At 30.3% G+C, this 24,565-nt stretch overlaps 1 protein-coding gene across 1 annotated transcript; it reads right to left on the bottom strand.

Annotated features, from left to right (window-relative positions):
* Positions 1-9,646: 9,646 nt before the first annotated feature.
* On the bottom strand, positions 9,647-11,751 carry LOC125854522 (serine/threonine-protein kinase-like protein At3g51990). Its single transcript, XM_049534100.1, has one exon. It carries the CDS (start codon positions 11,438-11,440, stop codon positions 9,977-9,979), a length of 1,464 nt encoding a protein of 487 aa, XP_049390057.1. The 5' UTR covers positions 11,441-11,751; the 3' UTR covers positions 9,647-9,976.
* Between the last annotated feature and the right edge of the window lie 12,814 nt (positions 11,752-24,565).

Raw genomic sequence — 24,565 nt, 5'->3', positions numbered from 1 at the left:
GCTGTCTTCGTGTTGTTGCCGCACCGTTCGTGGATTAGCGGTTACTACTTGTGTTAGGCAAAATAGTAATAAACCTTTCTAATGTAATTCTGTTTTACACATGGACTTGGCCCATTAACCATCAATTAAAATTAATTATTTAAAAATCACCCATCCACTAAATAATCGTAATTAACAAATAGCTCAAAAATTTTCAAAACAACTCCACCGATTTATCAAAATAATTGACCCATGCAATTATCAAAAGGGGTAAAAAATGATAATTTATATGATAATTACCAAAAACAACTTTACGGGTCATTACATTATCCACCACTAAAAACCATGTTCGTCCTCGAACATAAGGGAGAAGAAGGAAGAATAACCAACATTATCAAAAGCTTAGTTATGACCTACTAGTCGGTGTTCTTCTTTCCAAGTGAGCTCCTCTCTAAGACCACTCAATCAAGATTAGCTACTAAGAAATGAACTTTCAAATCAAACTTTGGAAATCTACAAATCAGGAGTGATTATCAAGCTACAGATTAACCCATGAATCCAATCTAAACTGAAACCCATTAGACCATAACACAACCATCATGATGAATCTTTTCTCACATAACCAAAAAAAAACATTTTGAATCGATATCGGCTACAACCAGAAGTGAACTTGAACCAACCACCACATACTCATATTTCACAAATCATCATAGATCTTATAAAGATTCCCTTGTCACAACATAATCTTTCCACGAGCTTAACTATAAAAATCTGATCTTTAGACATTAAGTACTAATCAAGGGAGAATCAAACTTATCTAACCCAAAGAAGAACAAGATCAAGTAACCGCTTAGCTAGCAATACACCCAAGCTAACAGAACCTCTAACAACACTATCAAAATGCTAGATCAATAGCTATTATTGTAGACAACCTTTATGAGCTGTAGAGCTAGACCTAATGCTCCCCTCATTCAATCACACATATTCGAAACGTGACCTCGATGATGAGATGAATATTAAGACTATCAGACAACTATAAGTATCAATGGTAGCACTTCTATGAATTCTCTTAAGCAATGTTGTGCGTGTAAAATCACTAGTATACTTCAACTATCCCAACAACACCAAATCTTCCATAACTGAAATGAATAAGTCTAACCAAAGATACCACCCTACCAAGAGGACAATCACAGGATCGGTACACCCGATCCACCACTAGAGATTCACTCTTAGATATGAAAACACATGTGGGTATAGGTTGAGAATAACACTCCAAACCATATCCAAAACGAAGTAGATGGTCATACAAGAATATACAGAACCAAAATCTAATAACACTAGATATTTCTTCCATAGTGCCCATATCAAACATTTTCTTTCATATGACTCTGTCTTAAACTTTCTAGCTATCCACAATCACCAATCTAGTTCCGATTATAATTGCTCACATACTTGTTTTATCGAACCACATATGCTCTTCACAATACTTCACTAAGGTCAACACTCTTAATACTAACAGAACATCACAGCCACACCAGCCATTTACCTTACTCTCAAACCGTCACTAGTATTAAATTCTACTTAGCAAACACATTATCGCCTCCAAAATTTTTGAACTATGGCTCCCTCTCTTTCCCTTCAAGCATTCCATGACAAATACAGGTCACACCCAAGACTGATAGCACTAATTTGAAATCCAAAAGTACTTTACCATCGAGATACAACAATTGAATCACACTCAATGTCAACTCCACGTAATTTTTCAGATACCAAATTTCAACTAATATTCAAAACCATCATATACCGCATACCAACACTTAAGAAATTCTTGGTCATTCCAATAACTTGATATACTATAAGCTATCAAATGCCTATGTAACACATCATAACAGTTTGTATCGTCCCATTAACAAAGTAGTTTCAATCCCCTTGAATTCTCATTAATCATGTAAAACTGTAGGTCCACACCATTGAACATCAATAAGTTACCTATCATAATTTGAACAATCTTGCTCGACATAACCACATAGAATCTTCCACATATAGTTGCTTGCCACCTAATCAAAACTCAATCTTTAGAAAAATCGATGATAACTTCCTAGTAAGTCTATACCGAACTAGTTCACATGTCACAGTCATATCTAAACTCATAGGCAAAAATCAATAAATCCTTCAACTACAAACCAAGGGCTTATACGTGAGGTCTTATTCCTTCACTCTTCTTAAATTCTTCCCATGACACAAAATTCTAAATATCTTGAACCCTTCAATACACCAGACTCTTGTTCCTTTTGTTGACTCGCTCACCAATCTTATTCTTTGGCCAACAGCCCTTGACATTTTTAGCTTATCCTCAAAATAAAAACTTTAAAGGAAACCCTTCCTTAGGTCCTTTGAAAATCAAAATAACACATTTTATGACTCAAAACATATACAAGTCCCTCAAAATGCTTAATATTCAATGCGATCGATCATTTCTTACCTTACCATTCCACACCTTGACAAAAACATACTACCACGAACATAAACTCACCATAAAAAAACTTGATTTTTTTTATCCCAATCATGTAACACAATCCCATTATCTATCAATATTAGTTCATAACTTGAATTTTTATGAATTCACGTATCTTAGCTTATCAGTGATCTTTTCTCCATCGACCTTATCATAACTTTCGCTAAAAGTTCAACCATACTCATTACCAAACTCAAAACCACAAAAAAAAAAACTTATCATCACACTCGAGTTAAACGTCTGTACACTCCTTTCACGAATTTTATCAATAGTTTTTTTTTTAACCAATATGATGAGCCCGTGATACTATTATCATAATAAGAGAAAAACATATAGAACCACATATCTCTGAACCCGATTCTCAACTCTCTAAAGATATATCCTTGTCCCCTGCAATTAGAGTAAATATCTTTGTTCTCGATTGCCTCTTTCCAATGACTAAAATACATCCCACTAATTCTTTTCATTTGTGACTCTGGTTCATTGAAATTCTATTCGAGTGGTGTCTCATCATCTCCTATAACTTTCCATACAACCACATTACTCATCATATAGTAGCAAACCATAACATTAGATACTCGCAAGTCGTCATTACCATAAAAATTCTATTTAAGCAACAATCTTTATCATATAGTTGCATCCTAATCATAATACATCACGATCTCTTATTAGCATCATACTCAGTTAGCTTTTGTCATCACCACGAAGTCAACCTTTTCATCAATATAACACCTTAAACCTGTTATACCAATCAAATTTAGAGGACTAACCCACTTTTATATGCATTTTTTTACTAAAATTTTCAATTACCTTCACACAAGTATACTCTTTGTGACTTCCTTTACCCATAAGCTTGTCATTCAGGTATCTATCCATTCCCTTGGACCCTAAGATGAAATCACCGGTACTCATTTAGAATCCTCAAGATACACTTTACAACCTAGACACATTAATACCGTACCAAAGATCCACCACTAAAAGCTTCCTTATAAATAATGCTTAACTTAAGAGTCCATAGTATCAAGCTAGTTAGTTTCTAAAACGTGAATGCAACATCAAATCTAATTATATGAGCATGTGATGCAACTGATAACTCCTTAAGTAATTAGTAATCACACTTGACATCAACATATCCATTTTCATATACCACTAGTACCACATTATGACGTCTGTTAAATCCACCACTAGGACATATCATACCTATTCAGAAGATTGTACCCAAATAGCCTACACATTTCTGCCTCATTAAGTAACTAACATACACTATCAAATCTTTTCGGTCTCTCGTCCAAAGCGATATGCATCCCTTCATAGATCTGGTCAATAACAAGAGTAACACATTCTCTAACTCTAAACAAGTAAGAATCGGTACCATTATAGTAGTCGTATCATGACCTTCTTTGATATACACACAATCTATAAAATCGTAGTAGAAACTCTAACCTCAATTGGTGCATCATTATTCTCATCATTTTCTAAGCAACCCATTCATGCTATGATAACTTTACTAATTGTAGTTTCCAATGTTACATGTCATTTATCTAGCTATCCCTTTAGTCATTCCACTTCCAATTGTTAAACCACTCTAAATATCGTATATACCACACAAGTACTATTCACTTTACTAGGGTAACTAACCTTACACAACCCCTTCAAATTGATGAACATTCTAAATTTGATAACACATCCTTCCCATAAGTCTATCACTTCCACGTTTGTAACAAATCTAACATCCAAAACATATACAACACACCAAATACTTACATGATGAACTACACACGAGTCACCATATAAGTGAGAGAGAATGGAATGAAGCGATATAAATCAAAACAGACAAATGATGCACGATAGAGATTCAAGAAGTGAAGATTTTCCCTAAAAGTCACCATAGCCTCTCGAAGATAAGTATAGACGTCTTTGTACCAATCCTCGAGACTCTACTTAGACTCGACTTGTATACACGTGAGACCTATGAACCTGGGGCTCTGATACCATTTTGTCACGACCCAAAAATGGACGTGATGGCACTCGCCTTATCCCACCAAGACAAGTCAGCCTAAAACTCAACCATTACAATGAAAATGTTTGTTCAAATTGCATCACTTCTCTTGATATATATACACTCTGTTTACTTTTACTTGTCACACCTTGACTTGACAAATCCATTAAGAAAAAATTATTGATATAGGTATTTTATCAAATTATTCCCAATTAAATGATGTCTTGAAAAATGATTTGAAAAATAAATATTTAATGATGAGGATAAATCATGGAAAAAAATTATTGTTTTTTCTTGATATATCAAAAAAAACAAATACAAATGAAGATCTATTTTAAGAATAAATAACAAGTAAAAGTGAACGAATGAATACATTTTCAGAAGAAAAACATCTATTCACTTTCTCTACACCTCTTTAAAAACCTAACAAATCCGAAAAGTCAAATATTTATTGATGATATCATTGATGGAAAAAGCTAAAATTGACTATTTCTGAAATTAAGAGAATGTATGTATTACATCATGTGATGGAGTTTGAATTTTTAGCTTAATTTGCATGATTTGACCTTAAAAGCCTTCCAACGTCAACAATCCTATTTTTTTCCGTACATGGCCTAATTATCACACTATTTTACAACTAATTATCTAAGTATCCTTGGTCTTTTAACGCATTTTTACCTTGTGTAGCAATTCATCAGAAATTTGGTGAAGTTTGTTCAGATTTCTTATCACTTATATTAAGGATGTACAAAATCAAATATACACTCATATACAATTATTAAACTCTTAACTTTTATGTACCACATAATATTTTAAAGAAGGGTATGCACTGGATCATCCTTCGCCTAATATGACAACACCCATGCATTCAACCACATAAACTTAAATATTCAGTAAATGTATAAAATATGTATAACCGTGTATAATTGATGTATTTGTATATACCGGGTAAAAAGAGGTACACTATTATGTATAGATATTTATTTTATGTATACAATAAAAAATTTGTGCAGAAAGATTATATAGTTTTTAATTATTATTTTGCTGGACAATTATACTTGACAAATATCCCTTTAAATTTTAAGTTAAAGCTGCCCTAATTTATATTGTAATCATGGAGCCTGAAGTAAAGGGACAGATCAATGTGGTCCAATTCAAATATTACATGGATGACCAAATGTGTTGGGCCAATATTGACTCTAAATCGGAATGCTAGACTTGCAAGCCAAGAATTCCTAATAATACTTCATTTGATAGTAACGCGTGCCAAATTAGACTATGATTCAAATGATTATATGGTTCTAAAATTGGAAAAGTTGCAAATATATATAATTCGATCAACTTATTTGTCGACATGAACAAAATATATATAATGTATACATATTAATGTATATATTGTGTATAAATATGTATAGTTTGGTACGTAAACTTTCTAGTGGAAAAGAGATGTTCACCTTGAGCGAGATAGGGTTGCGTACCGTCGGTATGGTTCGATTTTGAAGTTTATCGGTTTGACTTATTAATTATTAATTTGTAAAGATGCTAATCCGTTATAGAATCATTAAGATATTGGTTTATCGGTTATTGATCATTATCGGTTTAACCATTAAGATTTGACATATAAAAAATAATTGAAAATTACTTAGAAACAAGATGACTAACTAAATGAACCATGTATATGAGTTTACAGATTGCATCTTTGCTCAAAAGCAAACACTTTTACAGAATAACCAAGAGTTTGAGACAATCAAAAATAAAAGTAGGAAACTAAACTCTAAGTCAAAGACTTTATATATAAAATTGTATTATTATTTAATTTACTATCAGGTTATCCGTTAACCCATTAAAAAAATCTCAAAACATTAAGAATCAATAACCCGATAACAAAAAAAAACATTATCAAAACCACTAAATCAATAACCCCTTATTGATAAATCAATAATTTTTTTCAATTCAAATTATCAGTTTCGATTTAATTTTGAATCCCCCCGGAGGCGAAACGATGTGTGTCCTAGCGACTCGTATACTCCAAATCAGGGAAATAACTAATGCAGTTCTCACATATAATTGAATGATGAACNTAAAAAAAAAATCTCAAAACATTAAGAACCAATAACCCGATAACAAAAAACAACATTATCAAAACCACTAAATCAATAACCCCTTACTGATAAATCAATAATTTTTTTCAATTCAAATTATCAGTTTCGATTTAATTTTGAACCCCCCGGAGGCGAAACGATGTGTGTCCTAGCGACTCGTATACTCCAAATCAGGGAAATAACTAATGCAGTTCTCACATATAATTGAATGATGAACACTTGAGGCCATAACAAGGACAAATTAATATTAAATGTTGTGGGGAACACTTAGTGAAGGGAGCTTCTATAGCCTTTAATTCCTCAAATGATAATCCAGTTTTAACCTTCCAAGGCTTCCACATTTTTTTTCGTTTACTTTTATTTGTTAGGTTTTATTTATGATAATCAAATTACATAAATTTGAATTAATATTTTAAAATATATGTTTTCATCATATTAATATGAAAAGAGTCATAATTTATGTAATATTTTTTTGTATGATTTTCAAACACTTTAACTTTATTTTTAAATATTGAATTAATTTCAAAAACTGATCAAATTGACACAATAAGTAAATATGAACCGAAAAGAGTATATGATAACGACAAATTGCATATATCAATGTGGAAGAAACAAATAAAACAAAATTTGCTCTAGGGATTGTACAATTCAATAATGGGACAAGTGCCGTTAAGTTAGCTAGTTGCATATATACACCACAAGTTGTAGGATTTTAGTGCAGTGTAAGTCAAAAATAATTAATGTCCAATAGTATTAAAAGACATTTGATATTTACAATTCATATGAATAAGGACATAAAATTATCCAAGTTTTCTTCAAGAACCATAAGCTCTTCATTCTATCGTAAAATCATATAAAAATGATCCAACTTGTGGATAATCCAAGTCTTGTCAAATTTTGGATTTCTTGTACAGCTCAAAGTTTGTGAATTTTTTTGAACGTTGACATTAATATTGTAAAACAAATAAACATACATCAGCCATCATCAGAGGATTGTTTGTGACTTCTTCTATTGGAGAGCTTGCAATCTAGTTTAACTTTTGCGAGAAAAACTCTATGAAGAGATTGTATGTACTAGCATGTGAAAAATAATAAAATATTGAGGAATAACTAATTATAACTATTGCTATTAAGAGATCGATCTTTATAAGATTATCAGACAGTTTGAAATTGCTACTAAAAACAACTTATTTCTCGAAGCATTTTTTTAAATCAAATTATTTATTCAAATAAAACTTCAACTTCAAATCAATCTGATTTCAAATCACGTTATAAAGATCTATTAAGCTCAAACTATAGAGTGAGCCTCATCAGTGGCGGAGTCAGAATTTTTAGTAAAGGGTGTCAAATATTTGCGTTGCTTTCAAGCATAGAACAAGCAACCTCGAACAGTTTTTGCAACCCCTTAGCCACTACACTAAATCTTCATCTTGTATCAAGAGAAGTTTTGACCTATCTATACAATCTAATTTTTCGACAAAGGGATATCGACACCCCTTGCCCTAGGTAGCTCCGCCCATGGGCCTCATGAGCAATATTTGTGGCTAATTAATGCACTGGATCGAGAGAGAAGCCCAATGTAGCTCTATGAAACTGAGTTGAAAAAAAAGAGTCAAAAGTAATGGAACATAAATGGATGGAATGACCATAAAATTATGACAGTCCAATTATATATATATTTATATAATTTAGACTATGTGGAAAAATATAGGTATATAGAAGTAAACTGTATTTTATTTCATAACGTGTGGTGCTCTACATTGCCATAAATTATAGCTAGTTAAATATATATAAATACAAACAATGATTGCATTATTACTAAGAAACCTTTTAGTATATATATAATTTGATCTGGCGAAATAATAGGTGCATACATAATGCCACCAAAATCTACGATATATTCAACTATATATTCTGGATCAGAACTCTAAATATTTGAATATTTAGTTTTTTTTCCAAAGTACTCCTTTCCTTGTTTATTTTTGGTTGTTTTGTTTGAATTATGCACTCATTAAGAAATAATAATTAATATGAATTTGAGTTTTCGAAAGCGATTGAACTAGTTAACTATATGAGACTCCCACTGATATTTTCTATTATAATATTCATATTAATTAATATTTAATCTTAATCACGAGAAATAATTTGAGGAATAAATTATTAATATTAAGGTCAAAACATGAAGAAAAAAAATATCTTGATATATTAAAGTATTTAACATAACAAGTGAAAATTATATAAAAAAAATATTTTTAATGTAATAAACAAGTAAAAAGTGAACTAAAAGAGTGATAAATAAGACACTAAACTATTCCTACATTACAACATGATACACGATAGTTTATTATAAATGAAATTAAATAGAGGAAGGTTAAAGCCGCTATACATAAATGCTCTTACTTCACCTGTTATCAACAGCCACCTCTCACTTAATTAATATCTCCATTATTACTAAACATTAATCTTCCAAATTTCTGCCATCCCATGTTTCACTGAATCTCAATCCTCACTTAATTTAAAATTAAAAGATATATATGATCATGAAATTTGATTAGATATTAAAAATTAATTTTTTAAGTTTTTAAAAACTAGCTCAGACTAATTTTGAATTTTTGGGACTTCACTTATAAAACTTCAAAAATTACTTAATTTAATAAAATGTTCATATGTAACTTTAAAAACTCAATTTTAAATTTCAACTTCAAAATATACGGTGGAACAAGAATTTATTTCATAGAATCAACTAACTCAATGGTGGGAATAACAGATACATGAGTGTCCTTAGAAACAGTGTTGTCACAGCCTGAGAAGTACATCCAACTCTTGAGAGAAAGTGACCTGCAGTTTTTGCTTCTTCTGGAATATGTCTATCTAAATTTTTTGTGATATTTTATAATTAAAATTATTTTTATGTACAAATTTTGAGTGTAGTCTCAAAATATTTTGTAAGGTAGATTAATAATATTTTGATGATAATGACATAACTTGAGAACCTATATATGCTCTAATACATACAAATTGCAATATTTAATTAACATTATTGCACGCTAATCTCAACAAGGTATATTAGATTTCAATTCTATGAGCAAATACAAATTTCTCTTTCAAGCCATGAATGAATTTAATATAGCTCTTCCAAGAGAGTGATCTTAATGGTGAGAAAAAATATTACAAATGTCTAAAGTTACAACAAAAAGGCAAGGAAATGAATAATACAACAAGCAAAGAAAAAAATGATAATACAATCAATTACTCTCCTTTTGGAGATCTTTCTCGACGAAAACAACAACATATCCAGTGAAATCTCATAAATAGGATTTCAGAAAGGTCAAGTGCGTTCTTTTTCCTAATTTCTGAAACTGTTTTCGAATGACCCTTGGCTCAAGTGCGCTCTTTTCCTACATCAACTAGCAATTTAGACTCCTCTAATTCTTTTCCGTTTGGTTTCTTTACAAACTTAACCACAACCCCATTACTATTATTCTTGTGCATTAACCTTGTACTACTTTGTATCATGCCCATTGATCTTGACTTACTCAACCTTACTGTAGGCATCTTCACAGCCAATCCTCCTTTCCTCCTAACCGTCTGATTATTATTGTTATTAGCCAGATCAAACGGTTCAGATGCAATCTCACCAAGTGAACCAATAGATTTCGATCTAATTACTGGTTTTACTTTTTGACCAATCACAGCACTTCCTAATTCTGTGGTCGTCACATTGGATACTTTCCTATTTCTTCTACTTCCTATTCTCGAGATCTTAACTATTTCCATACTTTCATCCAACGGCTCATATTTCACCACGCGCGTTGATTCCCTCACGCGCCCCACTCGCCGCCCTATGTTATTCCATATTGGCGAGCTCATTCGTTTATACACCAGTTTTAACCACTCCACCACCTCCGCCATCGCCGGCCGTTTCGCCGCCGTCTTACGGACGCAACGCGCTGCTACTACTGCTAGCTGCCGTAAAGCTCCGTCGTCCTCCGGTGAAGTGAGTCTCGGGTCATAAATCTCTGTATACTCGCCGGATTTAATCAACGGCACAGCCCAATCCACCACTGACGGCGGACTGTAATTCACGTCGATTGCGTTCCGGCCACTAATGATCTCTAGTAATAAAATCCCAAAGCTGAAAACGTCAGATTTTGTACTGAGATCACTCGGTGCTAGATAAGCAGGATCCAAATACCCCAACGTACCCGCCGGCGGCGTACTTTTAACGACGACATCTTCAACATGACCTCTCAAAGACAACCCAAAATCACCAAGACGAGCACTGAAATTCCCATCGATTAGAATATTGGAAGACTTGATATCTCTATGAATCACCGGCGGATTTGAAGAATGTAAAAAATGAACACCCCTAGCAATTTGTAAAGCAAATCGAACACGACGAGTCCAATTAGGAGGTTTAGTATGAGAATGAAGCAATTCATACAAAGACCCATTAGGCATAAACTCGACAACAATCAATTTATTCTGATTCGAGTCCACCGCATAACCCAACAAGTTAACTAACCGAGGGTGGTGTACTCTAGAAAGAATCTCAATCTCATTTTCCGCCGGAGAATTAGTACAACTGTTACGGGGTTCAGTTAATTTACCCCTTTTAACAGCTACAACACTGAGCTTAGTTTGATTAAGATGAGCTCTGTATACATATCCATGGCTTCCTTTACCAAGAAGATTATCCTGAGAAAATGCATTAGTAGCAGAGTGAAGATCAGAGTAAGAAAACTCTCTGATTGTAAATGGTTTATTATGAGTTGGAGATTTTTTGAAGTTCCAAGAATCGCAGGTGGCAATAGCGGATTCGGCATTGCATGAAAGATAACCCATAATAAAGTAAGTTAAAGGAAGAAGAGAAGTAGTAGTAATGTAAAGAAGAAAAAATGGGGTTTTGAGAAAAAAGTGAAGAGGCAGAGGCCATAACTGAGGAAGAAGAAGAAGAAGAGTGGGTGAAGGTTTGAGGGGTTCGTAAAGACATAAAGCGGTGGTAAGGACGGGTCTTTCTCTCTCTCTTTATGTATTATTTTAACAGCTTTTGTTAATACCGATTTGAATGGTAACTTGTGAAATGTGTAACCCCAAAGTTTAAAAAAATAGTAGGAGAAAATGATTAAATTAGTCCTTAATGTATGAATTCTGTCCCATTTAGTTCCATATGTTTAAAGTAATTAGTTTAATTTTAAGTCATATACTATATAAATAAAAATAGTGTTTATTTATACACTAACAAGAATTGTGATAGAGTGGTAAGTGCTTATTCATCTGTAATCAACGGTCTCAAAATCGAATCCCTCTAAATTATTGATGTGAATTCAAATTTAATCAAGTTGCACTAGAGATAGAAATCTAAAAAAAATTCTTATTCATTTTTTTATCGTTGTTATTCTTACTTTAAAAGATAAATGAAAGCTCTTCGCATGTAGGAGGATGTCATAAATACTAGAGTATCAAATAGCAAAATTTTGGGAGTATTATTGATAATTTAGATATGTAATTAATAATTTGAAAGGTTTTTTAATAATTTCACTTTCGCCCTTTATTTCAAGCATGCCTTGATTTGACTCAATTCTTAGGATATCTTTTACTAGAGGTGTATTAATGATTATTTAAAATTGTAAAATTTGATCACTACTTTATGTAATTAATACTAAGAATATAAGGGGGAAAATATTAAAACTCTCTTGATTTACTAAAATAAATAAATAAAAAATAATAATATGTTTTTAATATTAAGAGTCACATAAAATAAAACGAAAGGACTAATTCATTCTGACAATAAAAATTAAAGAAAATCATTACTTATATGACTTAAATTTTTTTATCACTTTTTGAAGTACATTCAAAGAACATTTTGATCATGTTTATACATTAAGGATTAAATGAAACCAATCTCAAACCTTAAGGACGATTTTGATTTTTTTATTTCAAAAGAGAAAATCCTAGTGCTGAACACGTCCTCTAATTATATTCTTTGTAACAATTTGTCAATATTGGCTACAAATTTCATTCACTTAATCCTTTGACTTTGTTAATGTCAAAATAATATCTTTTGACAATATTTCTTTTACTTTCCGTCCTTTGAAAACTACTCTCAATATTTCATACTTTACAGCTTAATTTTCTATTCATGTTTATATTTTTCTCACTCAATCGTGCTGGAAGGAACGATTTTTCTCATAAATATCACCACGTGCATAAAGATTATTATTGAGTATATTTTGATTGTTTTTTATGAGTGAGAAACCCAAATAAATTAAAGAAATGGGAAACTTTTACAATGTCAAAATCCTAAGGGTTAAAAGTTTAAATATGAAAAATCAAAGGACGATTAATTTTACATTCTCTTCTTAATTAGTGAAATAGTAGCTCTTGAAATTTGCACCGATGCATATGTTACTTTTCCTTTTAGTAACGTTGACGTTATTATAAAAGAAAAGATTTGTTTTGCTTCAATAGATAAAAGTAAAGTTACTATGTAATTACAATAACCAATGCGGTAACAAAAATAATAATTAAGAAATGGAGGATTCAAGACGCGCCATTCATTAAAATTTTAGGTCTAAACTTAACCTCAAGGGCATTTTTTGATCCCAAAGGTGTAACGACCTGTTCCCGTAGTTATGGAAAAGCCAAAGAAAATTTTTTTTGGGCCAGAAAACTTTTTAGTAGTAACTTGAAATTTTCTAGCCTAGTCCAGATTTGGACGAAATCGGAGTCAGTGAGATCTAGGGAAATCTGGTAACAAACGAGAGGTTTAATATGGAATGCGATTACATGAGTGGATAGCTAAGACGTTAAAGAATCCGTACGACTTTACGGAATCGAATTCGGGCGAGTAGAACTCCCGAAACTGATCTTAGCGTGAACAGATATATTTATGAGTGGCATTGGTTGAAGGTGTGTTGTGAAATAGGTGTTTGGAACTCTTTATTTAGCTCTCTGTTTCCGTGCAAGCAGCCAGGGCGGGGCCGCTGTAGCGAGATGAGGTCCCCTGTGGCAGGACAGTCGCAACTTAAGTCGGAAATAAACCTAAGAAACGTCATTATTCTACAAATTTCGTTCTTAAGAGTTAGGAGACGACCCCAAGCGATCTCTTGGCAGTTTTCCACAAAATTTGGTGCTAAAGGTAAGGTTTTTACTGCCCTAATCTATGTTTCGATCTGTAGAACTTAGTTTCTTGGGTAATTATTGATGGGGGAGGGTTTTGATCTAGGAATTATGGTGGAAGAAAACCCTAATCTGGGTATAGGGAGCTTGGGTTGGCCTAGGGTGTTGATTATAATCTGGGAAATTAGGCCTCGTTTATTGATCCTTGTGTTAATTGTATGTTTTTAGACCACGAACAAGTGGGAAGAATCCGGAAAGGGAAGATTCAAATGCCTTAGGTGATTCAAGCTTGGATTCGAGGTAGGTGATGGTTGTGATTTCATGTTGTGTGATATGCTTCATTATGATGCATGTATGTATGCGAATGTTGCATTATTGATCACACAAATCATAAATGCGGATAGTTGAATGATTGAATGCCATGAATCATGACTTGATTGTATGATTATGAGAATATGCTTGTGATTGTGATTGTGATTGTGGCTTGTTGAATTGATCGAGTGTTGTGTTCTAACACACTAACTGAGATCGGTTGCCATGTACCGGCATAAACATTGAAACTGGTGTCCCTATCCGACACAATGAGAGGACCATTGGATTTGGTTCCGTGAGAGGACCATTAAATTGTGTTGTGTATATACTTGTGATGATTACATTCATATCTAATGATGATTGATATTGGAAGATTGTATGTTGCTCTAAAATGATAACCAATGTGTATTATTGAGAACGTGGAATGCTACATTGATCCTGAAAAGATGACTTATATTGTATATGTTCGGCATATGCCTGTTTTATAATGTTGTGGTTACTTGCATGTGTTTCACTTATTGGGATAGCCGTGTGATCCTACCAGTACATTGTGGTTGTGTACTGATACTGCACTTTCTCTTTCTTTGTTGAGTACCAGGCAGTGAACGATTCGAATTCAAGAGTGAACCAGTTCTTCCAGGCTACCATGAGTTCTTTATGTCTTAGTCCACCCTTTTCGGACTCAGACTTTCTAGTTAGTTATTTGTATGTTTAATTAGGTTGCACTCCTTGTTCTTAGACTCGTCATAGTAGAGTTTTGGTACAATGACTTTCAGGTTCTAAGGGTTGTTCTTCCGCATTAGTTCGGTTAGTTATTTGTTTAAACCTTGGAGTTTATGGGAACTCTATATAATTTCTGCATTTAAACCTGCTTTCGTAACTTTAAATGCCTAATTAGTTTTGATTAAGTTGTGTAGTTCTTTGGTTAGCCAATTAGTAGAAATGGTTCTCCCACCGGAGGATTAGTGTGGGTGCCAATCACGACTGTCTGGATCGTGACAATAGGGGGGAAGAAGGATATTTTTGAGTCATTTTAAATAAGTTAAGAATATTTATCCAATTTTAAATAGATGAATCTAGAATTTAAACATTATAAGTTTAAGTTTAGAATATTATAACGGCTCATTTGATTTATTGAGTTGAAAACTTGTTAATTATAATGTACTACTTATTAATTTTCTTAAATGCATTTATAAGGTATGGTAAAGTTGTTAATGTGATATCAATAAGGAGAAACATGCTGATGTGGGAGGGTCGAAAACAAGGACGAGTTAGTGAGGTCTATTTAATATAAAAATAAATATTTCATCCGTCTGATTTAAATGATATACTTTTTTTTTTAATCAGTTTTTAAAAATGACATATTTCCTTATTTATCAAATACTAAATGACACTATCAATATTATACACATGTTAGGTCCTACTTATTTAACAAAAAGTTGAGGTGTACTATTTTTAAAGATAGCTTTTGATCATTAGAAACTTTTTCTATATTTCTTAAATTTTGTGTCAAATTAAGCTATATCCCATGAATTAAGACGAAAAGAGTAAAATGGTCGTAGTAAACCGACTAAATTGGGATGAAATACACAGAAAATATGAAAGAACCTGTTTCACAACCAAAACAAGGAAACAAGTAATGAAAATAACAATAATTTAATTGAGTAGACATCAATAGTTAAAAGTTTTCATTGTATTCTCCGCAACAGCGCCAATTATATTCAAATATATGGGTAACAAAATAGTAACTTATTCAAATAAGAATTACTCAGATAAAAGCAGTCAACCAATATACTTGTAATAGTCAAAAGTTAGTATCGATATGCGAAGCAGTAGCGTGCAATATAATAAAAAGAAGATTCCAATGGATGATAAGTATTTTTATTTTTAATCAGAGGTTTATATCTGAGTTCAGAATATAACATCGTTTTTATTAAAATTTTCTAGTGATATTTTAAATTAGTTAAATCTCAAAACGAGTAGAAAACAAAAATAGAAAAGAAGTGGCGTGCAAATGGCTTAGGGAAAAGGAGAGGGGGAATATTTCGGGTACGTGATCTAAATACAGTAGGGTCAAAATGTTACCATCATTTAATCAACTTTAATTATTATTTAGCGTTTTTTTGCTTTTTAGTCTCCCCTTTTCAGTATAATAATCTTATTAGTGGGTTTTTTTTTTTTTTTTTAAATTATTAAAGTTTCATAGAGTATAGTAGTATACTCGCTCTAACCATGTACAACATAATTTTGTGCAATTTGAAATTTCTCTACCATACAAAAGTTTAAAGAGTGTATTATTAGTGTGCTCAAAGCGTCGCAATTTAAATTAATAAGAAATATTGAAAATCGTAGGATTATAAAATTAAAAAAATCAATTAATAATCTTTTGGCTCCTTATAATGAAAATTGTTACTAGGAATCTTGGAAGAACAAAAGGATAAAAAAAGGTGGGGTTAATGATTTGACTATAGATATAGGTCTATTCACTATCAAATATCAATTCCAATAATAGTTACACATTTCGTCTTTTTCTTTTTTTATCAACGTTTATATTTCAAATATAACAAAGTTAAAAGGACACCTAATTAGGTTATAGGTTTAAAATAATCCATTTTTATGTGGATAGGTAGCTTTTCATTTTAGCAACCTAACTTATAGTTTGGCCCTTCAAAATCATAAATGTACAGTAATTTGCTATAATTAATTTGTGCATCGACTAATTAGCCCAAGTGCCAGTTAAGCTAGTGCTCGAGCAAGTACAACAACAAAAAAATTAAAGTACAATAATTTCTTGTGACATTTGTCTTCATCATGTTGATTGATGAGTTTGTGGAATATATAATAAAGCAAGTTCATGAAATAGTAAATCGTTAACAGTAATTTGTGAGTGAAACATCCTCCTAACTTATATTTTTTAAAATAATGTATAAATGAAAAACACGACCTTAGTTTTGAGACGGGGAGTAACATTATTTTTTTAACGTTCTATTTAAAGAGTAGTGACTAGTTAACTAGTTTTTATTAGTTTGGCGTTTGGCAATCATATTAATTAGGTGCGAAAATGGCTAGTTAAACATGTATCTCAATGCCTTAATCAATTAATTAATTAATTCCCCTAGATCTAGTCCTTAAAACTTATTTGTGGATTTAAATTCTTTAGTCAATCTCATAAGCATCATTTTTTAAAATGAGAGGAAGATATTTTTCTTCTTCAACTAAAAAAAAGGTAAAAAATATTTTTCGTTTCCTACTAAAAAAAAGTACTATTTAAGGTTAAAAAACGTGGAAAGATGGCAAAGACAAAGACGTTTTAGAGGGAACGTGTAGATGTATGATATAAAATAATATATATTTTTTATATAATTAATCAATGTAATTATTTTTAGTCGATCTATCGAATATGTACTTGCGCATTTAAAAAGCTACCTAACTAATTTCTAACTAGAGATGGCCATTATGTCTCCTCCAATGAAGAAAAGGTCGGAAGACTATATTCGAAACCTACCAGAATTAATGTCCATGTGCATATGTTTTTTTTCTAGCTATTTTACTCGTCTTTATGTCATTTATATAGTGACATTTGATTTTATTATATAGTGAGTTAAAAGTTATATAATAATTGATGGTGTATAAATTTTTATATGATCACGTTACCTAAAGAGTTATTAGCAGATAAATCTATTTAATAAACATTAATGAGAAAACCTAAAATAAATTATTAGTATTATATTAGTCCCTATATCCCCTTTTAGTTGTCATGTTACGTTTTTCAAAAGTCAATTTGACTAATGTTTAAAATTAAATTATATTACATTAATTCGATATTTTAAACTAAAAATTTAGATATTCAAAAACTATACAAAAATTACTGTAAATTGCAATTTTTTGTATATCAATATAATGAAAAAATACATCGTAAAATATTAGTCAAAGTTCTTATCATTTGACTCTAAAAAAGAAAACTATGACAACTAAAAAGGGATGATGGAAGCATAATAGATGAACTTGCAACCATCAATATTAAATAAGTATCAGAATTGTATTTTCGATTAAAATGACCATGGAAGCTAACTATGAAAAGTTGCATAACTTTTGAAAACAAAACAAAGTTAATTATAATAATTACTCACTCAAAGTTGAGTGACTATTGAAACTTCTAACTAAATATAATCATTGCTAAATTTATTATCTATCTTAACAAATCTAAATAAATTGTATCACGTATTCACCAAGGGTGGGTTAGAACTTAAGTCGCAAACTGAAAATACAAGTTGTCACTTGTATATATAAAAATCTTCTCATCTTTGATTGAAGTTAAAATTATGATACTGATTTCTTCACCCTTTCCCATGTATTTCAGTAAATATCTTTTTAATTATTTCTATTGGTAGTATATTTTTTCTTCAATAATTTTCAGTTGTTGAGAAGATTTTTTTTTTAAAAAAGAATTTTGTAGTTGAGTCTAATCAGTCCAACCGACAGAATATGTGGAAGAATTCGTGCTCAATATCTTCAAAAACTCAAATAATATGTGTATGTATATTAATATTAATTCAAACGAATATATTTTATTAAAGTCAAACTCAATAGGTTCCCAATTCTGCCTTTTTAAATATTAGGTTTTGTCCACGAGGCAATATTGGTGTGTCCTTTTCTTTGGAATTTTTTACTTTAAGGTGCATCGAATTTGAATATACATGCCGCTCTAATAAGCATTAATATAGTTGGGTTGAATATATGTTGGGATGGTTGAAATCTTGTGTTCAGATGAAGAGTCACAAATTAAAAATACTAGAGTTTTGAAAATAGAAAATATTTGAGTAGAACATGAGCTACCCCTCATTAGGCCTACCAAGGACAAATCCAAAGGTGATTTACAAGAATGATATTGGAGGTGGATAGTTTTGAATTTTTTGTCCTCGCTTGTTTAGAGAGAAAATTCAAGTTTAACAAATTTTAACTTTTATCTTGAAGGTTTGTCTATAGTGAAAGTGAGAGCATAAAATTCAAGACCACTTATTGTCAAAGACACGAGGTTTGATTTCTTGAAGTCCAAATGAATCAAGTAGTGAATTTTTAGATACTGAATGACTAAATATAAAATTAAAAAAATAGTTGTGTCGAACAACCTAAAATTTGCACAAGCAACATATTTCAAATTTATTGGAAAATGATATTTTCAGGAGTCACATAAACGTGTCCTCCAACTGTCATCTATTAGCCTTCCAGTGGCGTTTTATGTGTTAATTTATATTTTATGCGTTTACTTATTCAATTTTATATAAATTTAAATAGCTACCCATACATACCTAAATGTTAGCTGAAGCAAAATTAAATGAACTATTGATTATTGTGCCTTTTGATTTTCTTCCAAATAATTTTACAAACTAAAATTTTAAGAAATAATACAACAAAAGAGTATTTTTTGAACCTACGTAAGTTGAACAACTTAAATTAGCATTAATATTTATCGTCTCTTTAATTGATTTTATGGGTTGTCTTTTGTCCATGAAAAGTGAAAACATATTATGTCTAATTTATCAGTATCGATAAGTGATAAGTATTTTTCTATTTTTAATTAGAGGTATCATCTTTAAGTCCTCAGTATAGAATTGTTGATAAAAAACGATATACCTCACTTCCTAACACAAATTCAAATTAACGACCTTCAAAACAGATACGACATATCAAATTGAAAACAAAATAACATAAAAACGTAAGTCTAATTTGTTTAACAAACGCCCATATAAGGTGGAGTGATAACTCATTGGAATTATTATTATCTTACACATTATAGCTATGTACGATACAAAGTTTATATTTCCTTGTCCATTATAATTTGTATGCATTCCAAATGTCAACGCCGTGCAAGTGACGGACGATTTATGACAAGCAAATATTTGCCCAGTTTTGCTAACTTAAAGAGTTAAAAATCAAAATAGAAAAGAGTCAAAGAAGTCAACTAAAATTATCAGTATTATTTTGGAAGTTACGATCACAAGTTGTTGTATTTTTCTTTCTTTGAAGAGCATATATAGATCTAAATTTTATACTCTATTTAAATACTGAAAAGTACAGATGAAATTAGTTCAAGTTAATTACATTAGTATTAGGCTGCTTATCAAATACTAATATTTTATTTTGGTCGAGAATTGTGAGGTTCAAGATTTATATCTCAACAAAAGAGACAAAAATATTAGGTGATTTCTTCTCATTTGTTCTAGGCATGGTGGTCAATCGTCAATGTTATCAGCTAGTACCTGTTATTGGTGGGGAGTTAGAAATTAGTCGAGTTCATGCAAACTAATAAAGAAGATATCAACAACAATAATTTAATATCAGGAGTTCTATGGAGTTTAATTTGTACTTAGGAAAAAAAACAAGAAGATGAATGTTGTGAACTTAGATAATTTGTGTCATGTTCATGGGCAACTTCTTTGGGCCTAGACAGCCCAACAAAATATGAGCAACTTTCATATATAGTAAATATAAAAATCATATTTGTATGTTATAGCTATACTTTGCATAATTGCGCTCGATAACAAAATTTATGTTTGTTATAAAGTTTTTGATTTGTATAATTCGCTAAATACATCCAATTTTATACAAGTTGTTCAGTTTTGTATAAAATCATTTATACATTGTAATTTGTATAATAAAATTTGTATTTGTATAATTATAAGTGTAATAAGATGAAAATATATGTATTTGTATTTGTATATACACTTTTCTCTCGCTTTATACAAACACAAACGCATTTTATACATTTGTATACCAAATGGGTAATTGTATACCGAAAATTACTAATTGTATATCGAACCAGATGGCAAAAAAAAAAGGGATGTTTGCTGCGAATTACAAATAAAATAAACTATGGCTATAACATTTAGTTTGAATTAATAGTTTGCCCACAAAATATTCATTCCGATAATGCTTATGGGGCAATTATTATAGAGCGTTTCAGTAAATTTCACAAATAGTCATTTTTCAGCTCCAATAATTGAAAAATAATTATTGTTACGAAGGTTCAAAATTTTATAGGTAAAACTCGAGGACATTGTCATTATCACCAATGGAATTTGGAAATCCTTAAGTGTGAGTGATTCTTCTAAAATAGAGCTGAAAAGTGACCTATGAACGATATTTCTTTTGAGTGCTTGGAGTAGTATTTATTACCATGAAAGCATTCTTTGTGCATCTCTTCACTTACCCAAAAAAGAAAGGGATAGTACGAAACCTCTGGTGTTTTTTTTGTTGTTGTTGACAGTGTGAAGACAAATCAATATTCTCATATTTATAGGGCTAGGCACACAAATCATCTAGACCAGCTCTTAATCTTCAAAAGGGAAACAATTACAGTAAAACCTTATTAAATTAATATTCGGTAAATTAATAATCTCTTAAAGATAATATATTTCTCCGGTCTCAACTTGAATCAATGGAAAGAATCTCTCATTTCGATAAGATAATAAGATGTATATTTTCAAATGATCCTTATATATATATATATGACCATATAATATCATTAATTAATAATTCTTTAAAAGTACAAATATATTTAAGATAATTTAGTGAAATATGATTCTATTGTGTTTTATGTTTTGTGAAAATTTAAATCTAATTGAAGCTTATCTCTAACTTTTCTTATTGTATCTAAAAGTTCCGATGTTGCCTCGACTGTAAATCTTTTTAGTAAATGTCGAATGATCTCTTTTATACTTACATAATCTTTTACGTATTTGAAATGTCATTGTTGATTTTGTGACACCTTTTAAATGAGAAGCCATTTTTGGAAATGGCTTCAAGAAGTTTCTTATGTTGCTTATATAGTTTATTCTCTCACCATCATACATTGAATGCTTTTAGTAAAGATACAATGAATATTATTTGATTACTAAGAAACAGTTAATATTATGAATATAATTAATTTATTTTTACAATGAATGATTGGATTCTTGAATTCATTTTACAATGAATCATACACATACATTGTACTTTATGTATAATGAATTTTTTTTATTGATTCAACAAATATGATACATAATTTAGTATGATGCAATGATTTTGATATATTCATTGTACTCTATGGATAATTTTTTTTATGTGAATTCAATATATATGATAAAGCATAAATTAGTAAGATAAAATGACTGTGATATTATCAAATTAATTTTTACTGAATCTCAAAAGACCCCAACTTATTAGTTAAGGTTATAAGATATGAATTGATTTAGGTTTATATTAATATATGTTGAAGATATTTTTGAGATCACGAGAATAAAAAATATTTACATTTAGATATTATTTTAAAAAGTTGTGACCTTTTATGTGAATTTGATGTTATGCATATTTGATGTTTTATGCATCATGCTCAACAACAAAAAATAAAAATAACTAGAGCATTAGTAATCTACATTGATCACTCGTAAAATTAATTTCTTAAAGGATATTTTAAGATAGTATTCTATCATTTACATTGTGCCAAATTCAATCAATATTTATCCACATTTTTTAGCATCTTGCTTCACATTGTGGCCAAATTCAAACGGTATCTATCAACTCTTGCTTTACTTACATAGTGGCCAAATTCAAACATCTATCTACATTCAACCCATGAATGCTCATGATTTGCAAAATTCATCAACAAATAAAGAAAAGATTATTCTTATGAAAGTCATTAACACACAAAATATTCTTATGGCAAAGGATTATATCTCTTATGATAAAATGTTTATTTCAACCTATAATGGCTCTCGATGATCCTTACATCAAATTGCAGTAAAGAAGGGACAATTTTCAACTAGAGATGTGTTCCCTCTAGAAGAACTTTTTAAATTTATTTATGAGATTCAATGTTATTTTTTTCTTTTTTAATAATTTTTTAATTTTTTTTATGGTCTTAAACTAAAGATATATATGTATATAGTAAAATAATTTTTTAATCTTGTGGTCCTAAACATATCATGTGGAAGTTAGGTTTAAATATTGACCCAAAAAATAAAGAAACATTCTTTAATATTTCGAAACAAACAAAAAAAGACAAATAAATTTTAAAAATATAGTACATTTTTTTGTTTGTTAAAAAGGTTTATAATAATTTTATAATTACCAAAAAAAATGGGCCCTTCAAATTTAGGTGCCTAAGGTGTATGCCTTATTTTTAAGGGAAACTTACATACTATACTATAATAAAAAAATATTTACCATTTATAGCAATAACATTTTTTTTTACTTGAACACTTTTAATATATTTATAATACATGTTTAATGCATATTACAAAAAACAATTTATTATTTACATTTAATATAAGTTTAATTGATGGATAATACATTTATCACACATTTTAATATACTTAAATGCAATGTGTCAAATTCTTACCAAACAAATATAACATATTCTAAAAAACAATTATAATACATATATATTGTATACATAATTCACGTTTAATACATATTGCAGATTCAACATAGTATTGCTATATATTGCTATAAATGGTAAAAAATAAAAAATATCGCTAAAATCAGTAATTATTTATTAAAAGATACCCATCCAGGTAAGTTTTACTATTTTTTTTTTTAAAAGGCATTGAGCCCCTCTAAGTTGACCTCTTTAATTGCTAGTTGCTACGTTCTGTTCTTTGGAATTTGTTTGTTGTGACTGGATGATTTTTCTTCCTTTATATGGTGAACAAGTTCTAATTCAAAAAAGAATAAAAAATTATGGAGATGACATTAGTGACTATGCCTGTATAGATTAGTGGATTTACTAATCAAACTAAAATGACCTTTTTTGGTCTATGAAATTAAAAGATCGGTAAAAATATTAAGTTGATTGAAAAGAAGGTATTAGGAAAGTAAGAGCAAAAAATTTAAGACCATTCATTTTCAATGAGACGAACTTTGATTTTTCGAAGTCCATGTTAATCAAGTAGTGAATTTTTAGATAATGAACTACTAAATAGAAAAATTAAAAAAATCGTGGTGTCGGACAACCAAAAGTTTGCGCAAGCAACATATTTCAAATGTATTGGAAAACAATGTTTTTGGAGTCACATAAACGTGTCCTTCAACTGTTATCTATTAGCCTTCAAGTGGAGTTTTATGTGTCAATTGATATTTTACATAGTGTTTTATGTGTATTATGTCATATAGTATATAAACGTTTATTTATTTAATTTTATATAAGTTTAAGTATCTACTTATACATACCCAAAATTAAATGACATAAATGTTAGTTAAAGCGAAATCAAATGAACTATTGATGTATTGTGCCTTTTGATTTCCTTCCAAATATTTTTACAAACTAAAACTTAAGAAATAATACAAGTAACAAAAGAGTATTTCATGAACCTACATAAGTTGAACAACTAAACCTAGTATCAATATTTTGTCGCCTCTTTAATCGATTTTATGTGGTTGTTGTTTTTCCAGGGAAATAATTTAAGTCTAAGTTATCAGTACCATTGTGGTAAGTGGTAAATGGTAAATATTTTTTGATTCTTAATTAGAGGTCTCATGTTTAAATTTTGATATAGA

The sequence above is a fragment of the Solanum stenotomum genome, chromosome 2, assembly GCF_019186545.1.
Source record: "Solanum stenotomum isolate F172 chromosome 2, ASM1918654v1, whole genome shotgun sequence".
Taxonomy (NCBI): Eukaryota; Viridiplantae; Streptophyta; class Magnoliopsida; order Solanales; family Solanaceae; genus Solanum; species Solanum stenotomum.
Note: the sequence above shows the minus strand (reverse complement) of the source record. Positions and strands in the feature narration are given on the sequence as shown.

What these genes read in the sequence shown, in the direction of transcription:
- LOC125854522 (XM_049534100.1), bottom strand. Translation starts at nt 11,440, where the DNA reads ATGGGTTATCTTTCATGCAATGCCGAATCCGCTATTGCCACCTGCGAT.